The sequence below is a fragment of the Corythoichthys intestinalis genome, chromosome 22 (assembly GCF_030265065.1).
Source record: "Corythoichthys intestinalis isolate RoL2023-P3 chromosome 22, ASM3026506v1, whole genome shotgun sequence".
NCBI lineage: Eukaryota > Metazoa > Chordata > Actinopteri > Syngnathiformes > Syngnathidae > Corythoichthys > Corythoichthys intestinalis.
This window is the reverse complement of record NC_080416.1, coordinates 27,453,728-27,467,303: the sequence shown is the minus strand read 5'-3', so window position 1 is coordinate 27,467,303 and position 13,576 is coordinate 27,453,728. Positions and strand designations below refer to the sequence as shown.

General features: G+C 39.6%; 1 protein-coding gene across 1 annotated transcript in view; it reads left to right on the top strand.

The window, feature by feature from the left end:
- The first annotated feature begins 7,418 nt into the window (after positions 1 to 7,418).
- The window catches only part of LOC130910297 (ETS domain-containing transcription factor ERF-like), a 79,574-nt gene continuing 73,416 nt past the window's right edge, over positions 7,419 to 13,576 (top strand). Inside the window, exon 1 of the mRNA XM_057827464.1 lies at positions 7,419 to 8,057. Within this exon, the coding sequence (XP_057683447.1) occupies positions 8,036 to 8,057 (22 nt within the window). The 5' untranslated portion in view covers positions 7,419 to 8,035. The remainder of the gene's footprint in view (positions 8,058 to 13,576) is intronic.

Sequence of the window (13,576 nt, the reverse complement as noted above, 5' to 3'; positions counted from 1 at the left end):
CACTTTATTTTCATCTGTGTGATTTTGACAAAGATCAGATCACATTTGATGGTGATTTTATGCAGAAATGTGAGAAATTCCAAAAGTTTCAGTTACTTTTTCATTCCACTGTAACAAAAAATAAAAGCAGTAGATGATGGATGGTGGAAAGCCACAAAAGACATACACTGCAGTCGAACGCTAGTGCAAGAAATATGGACACAGCAGGCTGTCCATTATCTTTTCGACCCCTTGTTGCTGTTTGGATTGCTTATTATGGGATGATGTCGATGTATGAGATACATTAGATGCTTAAATCATAAAGCCTAAGTCCTAGGCTTCAAGGCTAAGTACAATAAATACTAAGGGTTATGTACTCACATTTATATGTTCCCTTTATGCATATGGAGCCTTTTATTCTCAGTATCCTGCATTCACATTCTTTAATCATAATTGAAAAAATATTTTAAAAGCCCATTGCAAAAATTAAAATGTTGTGGTATTGGAATTTAATCCAAGAAGCTGTTTCAAGAAATGTTAATTTCTGACTATTTAAAAACAAAACACACACACAAACAGTCGACTATGGCTCAAGTTTCTGGGCACCTTCAGGAGAATGTTGTTAAAAAGTGTAATTGCACTTGTGTCAATATTGAATCGTATTGTTCGTTGCGGTTAAAACTCGAATGGCAGGAAATATAGCAGCTTTGTGAACAATGCCACAAAAAAATAAAATAAAAATAACACCGCCCAAATTCTGAAATATTTGCTGTTTTCCAGGGAAATGATAGGTACACCATTTCCATTCATTAATTTTATACTCCACATATATATAGGCTATGGCAAAAAACACTCATGTGACTTGAAGTGGCGCTCTGAGAACCTCAATTTGGCCAAATTTCAAAATTGTCGTATATCCATGTGTGATACATCATTGGAAAGCTTAAAATCTCAATTTTCTGGGGGAAAAAAATTTTGAACTGGAGGGCATTTTTTGACACCTTAAAAGTAGGTCAAATCAGGTGAGTGAAAAACAGACATTTTTGAGACCTTTGAAATTTTATTTAAGTTTTTCATTCAAAAAAGGCTTTGGACACCCATCCTGGTACATAATAAATAACAAACACTAGATGATCCCCCCCTTTGTCTACTCAAGTCTTTGGTAATCAATATGCATGCACTAAGACGTGGGTGGATGTACAATAATAAAGGAAATTGGTGTGTGAGTAAATGTAGATTTAATTTAGCCCTGTGTTTTATTTTGTAACTAAACATGGCTAAACGGGGAGTTAACTGTATAGAGTCAATGATAACTTTACTGCATACAGTTTTTGATTTGGCTTGATTGTATTCTATGCAAAGAAAAAACATTTCCAGGGGAATTTTAGGGGTTAATTAACCCTTGTATTGTGTTCAGGTCAAAATTTGACGCGTTTTCAAGTTTGGGTATGCAAAAATCAATGCTACTTTTTACATACCCGAAAACAATATACTGCAAAGGTTTAGCATTTTAGGCTGAATTAAATCAGAGGTGAAATTAGATACACTAGCAAAAATGTGAAAGATTTCTAACACAACGACTTGTTGTAGTTAACTTAGTTTTCTGGTTCTTCCAGAGGAAGATATGAAAAGAAAATGGAGGTGAAGAGATGAGGAGAAAAGAGTCAGGAACAAGAAGAGGCCAGGAACAAAAACTGATGAGCCGAGGTGAAGAGAAAATAAAGAGGAAGTAGATGTAAGATAAAGAACAATAAGTTGCTAGGAGAAGGAACAAGTAAGGAGAAGAACGGATCAAGACCAAGAGAAGGTGGAACAACAGCAGATGAAAAGTTGGGGAAGAAAAAGAGGAGATATACTAATGAACAAAAAACAGTTCATGAGAGGGAGACAACAATAGAGGTGAGCAACAAGTAGGAGAAGGAGCAAGAGCATGTGACGACTAAGAAGGCAGCAAAGCACGACGAGAAGTGACGATCGACTAGGAGTGCAGGCGGCGAGGCATGCGTGGATTAGTAAGCATGAGGAGTCGTGGGTGGTGAGAGGATGGAGACAGAGCCCCACGAACTCCCTCTATCAGGGAGGCGACAAGTAGAAGACATGCTCATAGAGGAGGCGGCTGTGCTGTAACTAGTGACGAGGCTGACGTCGTGTCAGGAACAATTTTCCTGTGATATCTGACGGCCACTTCCCACTCACGGGTACACTAAACATGTATATGATGGATGCAAATATGACCCGGTGAACGAGATAGTACCTTTTCTCATAGGCACCGTCTAACTGTTTGCATTATTCTAAAACACTTAATATAATAAATCAGGGAATAGTATCGTTTCTCGTATTTACTGTTAGACTGTTTGTATTACTCTAACACACCCAATATAAAATAAATAGCACTTTTTATCACGGAAGCCTAGCGCGCGCGTCATACAACTGACTGAGCAAGATTGACGCACCAACTCTCGCAATCAGTTCTCCCGGACAGTCCAGAACAAATGGCGGGACGCTCTGTCCCAACACAAAGAACATCGGAGAACGCCCGATATCCAACCGATAACACGACAGACAAGACTCCAAGAGCCCCTTTGACGCTGAGGTGGCAAAATCCACAATCCTCGGTGCCTGGACAATAGTTACTCCCGAATCCTCTTGTCCAATCCACAAACAGACAATAATCTTAAACACACCCTTCTTCCTGCCCACAGCCCGCCCCAGCGAGAGCCTTCAAAAGACTGAATGTTTAACTAATCGTTGTCATTTTTCTTGGGAACCTTTTGTTGACGTGTGATAGGGTGACCTTGCCTCCCAGTCTCAGTGTTTCTGTTTCGCCTTGCCGTTTCGATCGCTGTTGACCATGTCTCATCTGACCAAAGCACATGGTCCCAGTTGAAGCCTGGGAGAGCCTGAGAGACCAAGATTGAGCTTTTTGGCAACAAACACTCTAAGTGGGTCTGGCATGCCACGAAAGATGCGCATGCTGAAAAGCACCTCATACCCACTGTGAAGTATGGGGGTTGGTCAGTGATGCTGTGGGGCTGTTTTGCTTCCAAAGGCCCTGGGAACCTTGTTAGGGTGCATGGCATCATGAATGCTTTGAAATACCAGGACATTTTAAATCTAAATCTGTTGCCCTCTGCCCGAAAGCTTAAGATGGGTCATCACTGGGTCTTTCAGCAAGATATTGACCCTAAACATATGGCCAAATCTACACAGAAATGGTTCACCAGACACAAAATCAAGCTCCTCCCATGGCCATCTCAGTCCCCAGACCTTGTTTTGTTGGCAAAAGGGGGTTGTACAAAGTATTAACACCAGGGGTGCTAATAATTGTGACACACATTATTTGATGTCAAATATTTTTTTCTTTATGTGGGATTTTTTCCCCACTGAAATAATGCTCTTGAATTGAAGGTTGGATTTTTCTCTTTTTTTCCATTAAGGTCCCATATTATTTGACTTTTTAAAAAAATATATTAGAAGCTAAAAAACACATCTTAACCAGGGGTGCCAATAATTATGGAGGGCACTGTATATAGCTACATATTGATCTATTGAAAACAATACTCTTAGGTTTCCTTATCCAAGGTGTCTTGGCTGGTAGATACACAGCTGTAATGGTCCTACAGATGCTGGATGATGGAGAGACAGTAACGGGGTTGGACTCAAGAGTCCGAAATTTCTTATGATGAGGACACAGACTATTGTCCAGGTGGCAGTGGCAGTCGTCCACCTGGAAATCCAACTGAACAGGACCAATGTGACTCACAAGATTCCACTTACGTGTCCGCTGAAAAAGAAAGTTTCCAATCAAACCACTGTCTCACCAGAGACGCATGGGAGCTCATCATCACTGATGATACAACACAATTGAGGGTGAAGTCTATTGCTGTTCTTGTAATTTTGTTTTTCAAAAATGTTAAGTGAAAATAAAAAATACAGTGGTACCTCTACTTACGAACGTCTTTACATACAGAATTTTCAGGTTAAGACACACGTCAATGGGAAAATATTGCCTCTTGTTACGAAAGAAATTTCAGGATACAAAAGGCAAAAATACAGTATGACTGGTACTCGCAGCTCCCGCAGTTTACTGAATGTAACATGATTATAGCTGCCCTGCCATTGGCTATTGCCTAGCATTCCTGGCATCCAATTGGCTAAGAGGGACCTCTACTGTATGTGTATGTGTGTATCCCAGCGTCCTCTTCATTCGCCCCTCGTGTTCCGACAGCTTTACGTGAGTGTATTAACTTCAATATTTATTCTTGCTTTTTTTTTATTTTAATTACATTATGCACAACTCTGATTTTATGATTATTAAGCAATAATCAAATTGTAGCATGTATTTGTTACAAGTTTTGTTGCATTTGTATGCATTATAAAAGATATATGTCTGAATTTGGGGGGGCCTGGAACAGATTAGGGCATTTACATGGAAAACACGTTTCTACTTACAGAATTTTGAAGTTAAAAAACCACTTCCAAAACTAATTTCGTAAGTAGAGGTACCACTGTATTTCAAACATGAGGTCATTCTTGTGTGGTTCTAAATATAAAACTAAATATTATAGACTTGTTTCCTGAGCGAAACATGGGCGGGGCAATCTCTGACAATTTCTGCTCCGAACTTGCGGTTTAGACAGAACAACATGAAGAACGATTGAAGTAAGCAGTGTGTTGACAAAGTTAAAACTGCAAAAGCAAACCAGAGGAACCCACGGAATCTCCAAACATGGATTCAGCATGACGTAGATGAGACTCCGAGATTTTTTGTGCTGTACGTGAAGTCCTGGAAGTGCCTATATATATGGTTGGAAGTTGAATGTTTTGATCAGCGACCAGGAAGTCGCTACAATGTGCCAGTGTGGAGCTACCTCGCCATTCGCCTTAAATCGAAAGCAACTGCAGACCAAATGTTAAGGATGTGCTTTAAACCTAAGAATCCACCTAAAAGATTGTGTGTTTGCTCCTATCACTTTGTTGATCATTTGTGGACAAAATTATAACAACCAGTGCAGCCTGTGTGAACGTGAGGTGGAGATTGATAGATTGATTTGAGTGACCAAAATGAAGTGAAATTACAAATAATGTTACAGTTGCCGAACACAGAAGGGCTGACACATATTTTGCTGTTGCAAGGAAAAGCTACAAGGTACGTACATACAAACCAAAATAGATACAGATATTGATCGCTGTAAAACTTTTGGACAACATGATTCCATTTCTTGTTTTGTTTAAAACGATTGTTGCATGTGCAAAACAGGTCAATAAATCACAATTTATAAAATTATTAGAAAAATATTAACAAAGGTGGCGCATAAGTCTACCGTATTGGCCCGAATTGAAATAAGACTGAAGAAGAGGGGGTCGTCTTATATTCGTGGTCTAGACATTATACCCATTCACGACGCTAGATGGCGCCGGATGACATTGAAGCAATGTTCTGTCATGACAGATCTCAGCTACCCTCCCCATTCACGACGCTAGATGGCGCCAGATATCATGGAAGTGATGTTCTGTCATGACAGATCGCAGCTACTCTTTTTAGTTTAACCAGTTTGCATTATTTTATTGCAATGTTTTTCTTTATTCAGATTTGTTTCAAGACTACAGTTACAGTTAGACTTCACTTTGATGGTTAATGCAGTTATTGCAATTTTGTTGTTTTATCACTATAGATTGGTTTATTTACATTTCAAAAAGCACAAGCCATCCATTTACGATTGCACTTTAGTTTACATATTTAAATGTTCAGATATTAAGATTTAAATGAGGCAAAATAACATGATTTTTCTCTCAAATATATTGTTATAATCATTTGTTTCAGATGTACTGTAATTATTTTCTGTTTAAAGATTAATTTGGTGTTCAAAAAGTCTTTTTTCAAACTTGAGTCTTGAAAAAGAGGGGGTCCTTTTATAATCAGGGCCGTCTTATATTCGGGCCAATAAGGTATGTCCATCAACATACAGTAAGTGTTGTTGTCAGGCACATCAGGTTGTCTTCCCTTGCCTAACAGCGTATTCTACCTGTAAACAAACGAACAAAAAACTCATAACACTTGGATTTATGCGTTGACATAATTGTTCCATCCTACATTTACTGATTAGCAGCAGGCTAGCAGCAGATAGCATGTGTTGCAGCCATAGCAGTACAGTAGTTGCCGTATATTATATTAAACATCATCATAATTACAATCATCATCGCAATAACAATATCAAAGACAACTACTCGTTTCATGCGCAAGATTTTAGCTTTAGTATTTTTTGAGTACCTGACACGTGAAAATGCAGGGATAGGAGGAATATACCTTCCATAACACCAGCGGGAAGATACCTACATAAACACCCGGTCTTTGTGGTGGCACGGGCTTGGTTCCACATCTGCCTTCATGAACATGTTGTCCTCCCATGTTGTGATGGTGGCAAATGGATGGGGTATTTCCAAATTGTCTTTTTTGAGAAATTTCGATGAGTGATGCCACTCCAGCTCCTCTGTTGTTTTGGATGCCCGTTTTTTTGCTTTTAACCAAGAATTGAGACTGTTTTACGTCCATATCTCACAAGAATTTTCAACGTAAAAAGCTCTTTGTCTGCGTTTCCACTCGGTCAGCATCTAAGGCTGATTTTTTTTTTTTTTATTGTCTCAGGGCTAATTAAAAATCAAACACTGTGATTTTCTGTTTTTTTATTCCATATTCTGTCTCTCATGGTTGAGGTTTACCCATGTTGACAATTACAGGCCTCTCTAATATTTTTAATTGGGAAAACTTGCACAATTAGTGGTTGACTAAATACTTATTTGTCCCACTGTAAACACCCGGTCTTTGTGGTGGCACGGTCTTGTGATAGTGGCAAATGATTATTATTTTTTTATTGTCTCAGGACTAATTAATTACATTAATTCATTGCGGACTTATTGTTGCCTGTTGGTTTTAGTTAGCCAGTTCGAGGGAGCCGGGTGGTCGTAGTTCATTTTTAATTGTAAAAAATTGAGGCTTGCCCTATAAAGGGTTAAGAAGATCAATTTTGCTTTCACGCGTGCTACTTAAATCCGTGTATCCTCAGAGGACTCGCACAATGCACTCATTGTAAATAATGTGGCACACGTTTGCCAAGCTCTGTGAATTTGGGTTGAGAAAAAAAATAAAGGGCAGTCTATTTATTAAATAAGTCTTCATTTCAATGCAATTTTAGTAGAGTTCTCGAAAATGAAAGTTTGCTTATTTCAACGGAATGTTGATCAAATCCAAAGAAGCCTCACATCTCGCGGCGAGGTCTGCGGGAAATGATTGGTCCAAACAACATAGACGATCTTTGGCAACAAGTGGGCGTTGAGTTTCTCCCCCGCGCCCTCCCTCTGAGGTTGCGCGTGGGCGGCCCCGTGTGGCAAGAGGGGAGAGCGAAACACGACACCCCGACAGAAGAAGAGGAGGAGGAAGGAGGAGGAGAAGAGAAAAGAGAAGGAAGGAGGGGGCCACGGGGCGCTCCAGTCAGTGGAAAAAGAAAAAGTGTGTGCCGGAGAAAGCAGCTCAGGGAAAGAAGAGTTGGCTTGGCTACTTTTGTTTCTCCGTGCAGCGCCGCTGTTTGGACCTGCGGGCGTGGAAGAAAAGAGGAGGAGGAGGAGGATGCCGATGATGTGGAGCACAAGTGGACCATGCGACGTTGTTCCGACAAGCCGAGTGAAACTATAGCCTCGCCGCCACTTCTTCTCCATTCCTTCGCTCCCGTCAAGCGAGCATTCGGAACCCGCCGCCCGCCCCCCAACTTCGGCCTGCCTACCGGATTCCCCCTACGGAGACACGGGGTAACTTTTCCCGCATGAAAAAACAAAACCACGCGGGTCGTAAAAGTTTTCCTACAGCGAGCGAAAAGTGAACCAAAGTAGACCAAGCGGGGCTCGAGCGTGAAAGAAGCCGAGGAACTGCTGCTTTTTTCGGGGCCACTTGTTGAGAACAAACACCGGAGGAACGAGAGGCTAACGCGGCTAACGAGCTAAGCCCAGGGAAAAGTTACCACTCGACGGGAAAAGTGACAGAAGGGACCCGCCGACGACCGCAATGAAGACCCCGGGGGAACCGGGTGAGTTTATGTCTTCCTATTTGAAACTTTACCACTAGTTGAACTCATTTGTTTTTGGTGGTGGGGGAAAAGTGTTTAGCTTCGGCGGCTAACCAGTGCTAACACGCTCACTTCACTCACCAACTTCTCCAAGGGAAAGTGGCCGCAAGCGATGGCGCCTGTGAGGCTCCGTCTCAATTCCCCGCCGCTATTGTTCAACTCACCCGGGAAGGGAACGTTATCTGCCGGGTGAATTAACAACCACATTTGCATCATGTTTGACTTGCCCCAGGCGATTTTGGTGTGAGGGATCAACGGTGATGCTCACTTCAGAGCAGTAAAGTTGGTCCACCCTGCCGGGAAATGTGCTCGTTTATTGGATTAATTTTTGCATATATTGTAATTAACAGCTAATATAGAGGTGACACACTTAGGAAACTATCTCCTTGCTGGGCATAAACGGTCTGGAAATGACAAACGGGGACTTGGATCACTTTAAAGTTTAAAAACTCGAAAATGCATTTTAAACAAGTCAATTATTAACATCTTAAATGTAATTTATGGTAGTGCAATAACTCCACATGGAAATTCAATTGTGTCCAGACCTTTGAGTAGTTTAGCACAGCCCCTAAAAAGTAAATAGTAAAGCAAGTAGAAAGGATTCTACTTTTTTTCACACACTGTGCAAGTACTTAGTTTAGTACTACTTTCCGTTACTAGGTACAGACAAAAATTTTCAATTGTTCAAAACTATACTACAACTTTTCCAGCAAGAACATATCACACTTGCTGAATATTATTTTACTTAATTGTAACCTGTACAATACAGTATTTCAGTTTTGGGGTGTCTCAGCTTTAACACTAGAGGACAGAGCACGATCTAAAAGGAGTACTATAATAAAAGACAAAGAAGAACCAAGAGTAGGATATAAATACGTTTTGCAAAGCGGATTAGAATAGAGTAAAAAGAGATATAAGACTGCTTCTTGAGAATAGGAAAATTTAACTGAAGTGTTACCACACCATTTCTTACTACATCTGTGCCCACGAGTGCTGCAACAATTAATCGATTAACCCGAGTAGTTAGATTAGAAAAAAGCTTTGAATCAAATTTTGCCACCTTGAGGATTTGTTTAATTAGAACGACTTTGTAATGGTTTGTTTTGAAAGTGTTTGCATCAGTTTTTTGCGTGAATATGACATCTCATGTAGGGCTGCAGCTATCGATGATTTTAGTACTCGATTAATCTATCATCTTCGAATAATTGAGTAATCGGGTTAGGAACATTTAATGCTTAGCAGAACAAATTTTAGAAGATGTAAAACTAAGGCTTTCTAAGATTGCGCTTTCAAAGGAGCATTAAATGTGAATACAAAATAAAATTCCCAAGTGTTTCTTCAAACTATGCAGAGTTGCACTTTTATTTAACAATAAATTAAAATACCTTATCTTAGCCACAAACCGTAATAATACATTAAAATACCTTATCTTAGCCACAAACCGTAATAAATAAGAAAAATGAATAAATTAGCATCTAAGTACAACAAAAGAACAATTGCAAATAGCAAAAGTCCGCTAGCTTAAATGCTATAAAATACCCCCCCCCCCGATACTCTTAACAAATCTTTCAAACACGTTTTCACGAAAAAAAAAAAAGCTAAATATACCTATAAACTAAATTACGAATGCATAAACAAACATATTAGCATATGTGTTTCTTAACAGGGAGCAGTTGGATTCAGCAATGTTAAATAACTTATTTCATAATCACTGTTGCCACTAGAAGGCAAGTGTATCCACCCAAATTAATGAAACTGAATGCAAACACTAGGGCTGCAGCTATCGAATATTTTAGTAATCGAGTAATCGACTGAAAATTCTATCGATTAATCGAGTAATCGGATAAAAACTTTTTTTTTTTTTAGGTAAAGAGCAATTATAAATATACATGAGAAAAAATATATTTAATCCATTACTGAACCATTTTCAGTCAATCGATGTCTTTATCTTCAATGTACATTGTTGAAAACAGCCAACAATTGCATCTCAGATGTGACTAGAAAAAAATTCACTGCTTTCACTCAAAAACCTTCTAGATCTTATAAAAAAAAACATCTCTTACCTAAAAATGTAATTACACTTGATAACACACATCACTTGTTTTTCCCACGTGTTTCAATTGAATTTCCATTTGTGTCAAGCTATTTTTAAGTTCTAGTTAAGTTTTAAGTTAGTCTAAACTGTAAGTACTGGTAGGATTTTGAGTTTTTGGAGTGTTCAAAATAAATGTATGATACCTGCTGTATTGGAGCACATTAGGGACCAGTGCTAATTGGTGTTTTATTCAGCAATGACTACTGAGCTAAAACTGACAGTTAGCTTTATTATGTTTCAATTTGACACCCTCATCACTCTACAGCGCTGTGTTTTTACAGATTAGATAAAGCCTCTATTTAAGACACGTTAGCCATGCATCGACAGTGGTCATAATCAATAAAAACCTAGCCCTCCGAAGGGCTAACGTTACGTGAGCGAGTGACAGTAACGTTGTATTTATTAGCGCTGAGAAGTCTACTGCTTAAAGATGGCTGCTGTTTACTAACGCTGCCCAGACGCGGCCGAGTCTGTCATTTCGCATCTAGTTCTAAATGCAAGCTATATCTATGAGACGCCTCGGACATTACCTGCTACCACACTAGCATCATGCGGGCGTAGTTTTTAGCAACGTCAGCGTAGTTTGTGGCGGCTGTTGAATGCAGTAAGTTTTTTTTAATTTATTTTTGTTATTGCTTCTTCCTCTACGCACGTCAGCGCGTTGTCCCGCATTAAAAGTAGTCCGGGCAAAACGTGATGCTTAGAGCTGACAAAATTAAACGATTCCTCGAGGTGAATGAAATTACTCGGATCAGTTTTTAAACTCGAGTTACTCGAGTTGCTCGAGTATTCGTTTCAGCTCTAGCAAACACTTTCAAAACAAACTATTATAACGCAACTTTAATTAAACGAATACTCAAAGCGGCAAAATTTGAAGCTTTTTTCGTATTCGAATTACTCGATTTAATCGTTGCAGCATTAATCTCATCCAACATGGCTGGATACAGCTGCTCCCTGTTCAGACCAACATAAGGTTGTAAGTTTTTGTTTGAACTAATATGTTTATGTACTTATAATTTAGTTTGGAAGTATATTTATATTTTTTGTGGGAATATTTGTTTAAACGATTTGTTTAGAGCATTGTAAAAAAAAAAAAAAAAAGTTAAAAAAAAGTTAGCATTTTAGAGCATTTAAGCTAGCAGACTGTTGCTATGCAAGTTAGCCAGTTGCTGATTGACACGGAGAATGGAAATCTGAGTGTCCGATTGATCTGAAAAGTTTTAATTTATGACATTGGAGTATGACAGACATCCATTGTGATGATTCAACGTACCTCATTTATTAGGAGAAAGTGAACAGGTAGGGGTTATAGGGGAAACAAAAGAAAAGAGGGAGGGAGAGAGAGAGACAGAAAAGGCACAAACAACAATATATACATTAAACGCTTACTCTAACTATGAATATGTTGACGATATCATCAACTAATTGTATTTCCGGCTGACTCCATGTGGGGGGCCTGATAACCAAGGAAAGGGGGAGGGGTCTGAGAGATAAGTGATTGAGAGGGGTGAAGTGTACCTAAATCAGCCATGTGGTCTCGAACCCAGTAGTTGTGTGAATCCCTTGTGAGTGTGAGTATGTTGGCATCCTATTCTATGCTGTCTTCGCTAATCGTGACACCGTGGTTTCCTACTTGAGTGTGTTTGATTTCACCTAGTCATGCGTGAGTCCCATCTAACGTGATAGTCCCGCAGACAAATGGAGATACCGCATGGGTGCCACCCAAGGGCAATGGCCCTTCCCCAGCCAATCCGAGGGGTGGGTGGTGGGGGGGTCCAATTGTTCTTTTATTGTACTTCGATCCTCATTCAGTTATTTTTTTTGTACCGTTTGAGGTTAAGCTCAGGAATTTAATTTAAATTTAAATGCATTTATTGCTCTTGTGAAATGAAATTCTGAATAGGTTGATAAAAAACTCTGGAATTGTATTTTGTATTCGCATTTACTTTTGAAATTGTAATATTAGCAAGCCTTTGTTTTACATCTCCTAAAATTTATACTGCAACGCATGAAATGTTCCTAATCCGATTATTCGAACTAATTGATCGATTAATCGATTATTTAAAAAATCGATAGCTGCAGCCCGAGAGCCCACAGTGTTTTACGTGGAATTCGTTTTTAGAGCTGAATTTGCAGTCTGATAACAAAAAGTTGTCATGTTCCTTTACCTCAATACAGATGACATGACTTCCACCAGGAAGCTAGATGTAAAGTAAAATTAGGTATAGTGCCTTCAGTGTATGTAGTTTTGGCGCTACTTTTTGGTGGGGGGCATTGGGATCAGGATTGATCATCATGATTTACAGTAGTAGTAAATAAAACAAGATTCTGTGGCATATCAGATGAGATGAAGGAAGCACAGTTTGTGTACAAAGTGTGGTTTTGCATTCATTTGTGGTGTGCCACATTCTAAACCAGGTCACTTTAAGATGTGTCATGTGTATTTCTTCCCTTGTTTTTTTTTCATAAACCCGATAGAATTTACGCCACGTGTGATTTTTTTTTCAACAAAAGTTTTCTTTGCCAACTGCGGTCCAGATTCTAAATCAACTGATGCTGTCTTTATTTCTGGAGAAGCATTTGAGATTAGGGCCAGAAAAGCCTGATTATATCACCCCTGCTGGGATAAGAAGTCTATGATGGTGTTTGGCAAGAGAATGGCCAATCACGTGAAACTCCTCAATAAAAAAAAAATAATAATGATGAAAGCATTTTAACCTAACACATTTGCTCATTTTATAGTATTCTCTTCAAATGACTTCACAGGTTAACTTTGAATTAGTCAGGCCTATAAAATGTTGGTCATGTCCTTACAACTTGGTAAAGGTGCTTCTATTGAAGTTTACGTTGGGTAGGTTCACTACATGACTTCAGGTTTGTTGTTTGTGTTTCGTGTAACAAAATTAAACCACTTTATTGCGACTATTCAAAACAACTTACATTGCGAGCTCCCAGCGGTGTTGTGTTGTCGCATGTGACACACACAGGTCTTTTGTGTGCGCGTTTCCTGTGTGACTTCATGCACATACGTGTAAATATAAATGGGTCAAACTCTTCCTATCAGGAAGTCGGCAGTCTGGCCGCTGGCAAGTTCAATTTTCCACTTGTGTTTGCTCCTTATATCAACAAGCCCGACGTCACGGCCGGCGCGCTTTGTTGTGCTTAGCGCGTGTGTGTGTGAGCTTGTTGTGTGTGTGTGTGCGTATGAGAGCGCAGTGAAAGGGGCCATACATGAGCAATTAGCGGGCGTTAAGTCTGGCGAGGACAGGGCCGCTGTTAATGACCGCCGGCGTATTTATGTGTTTGCGAGTTGTAGTCTGCGAGCGCGTTTGTGTTGAATGGCCACACATTGGTCTGTTTGGCGCCGCATGACATTGACGTGTTC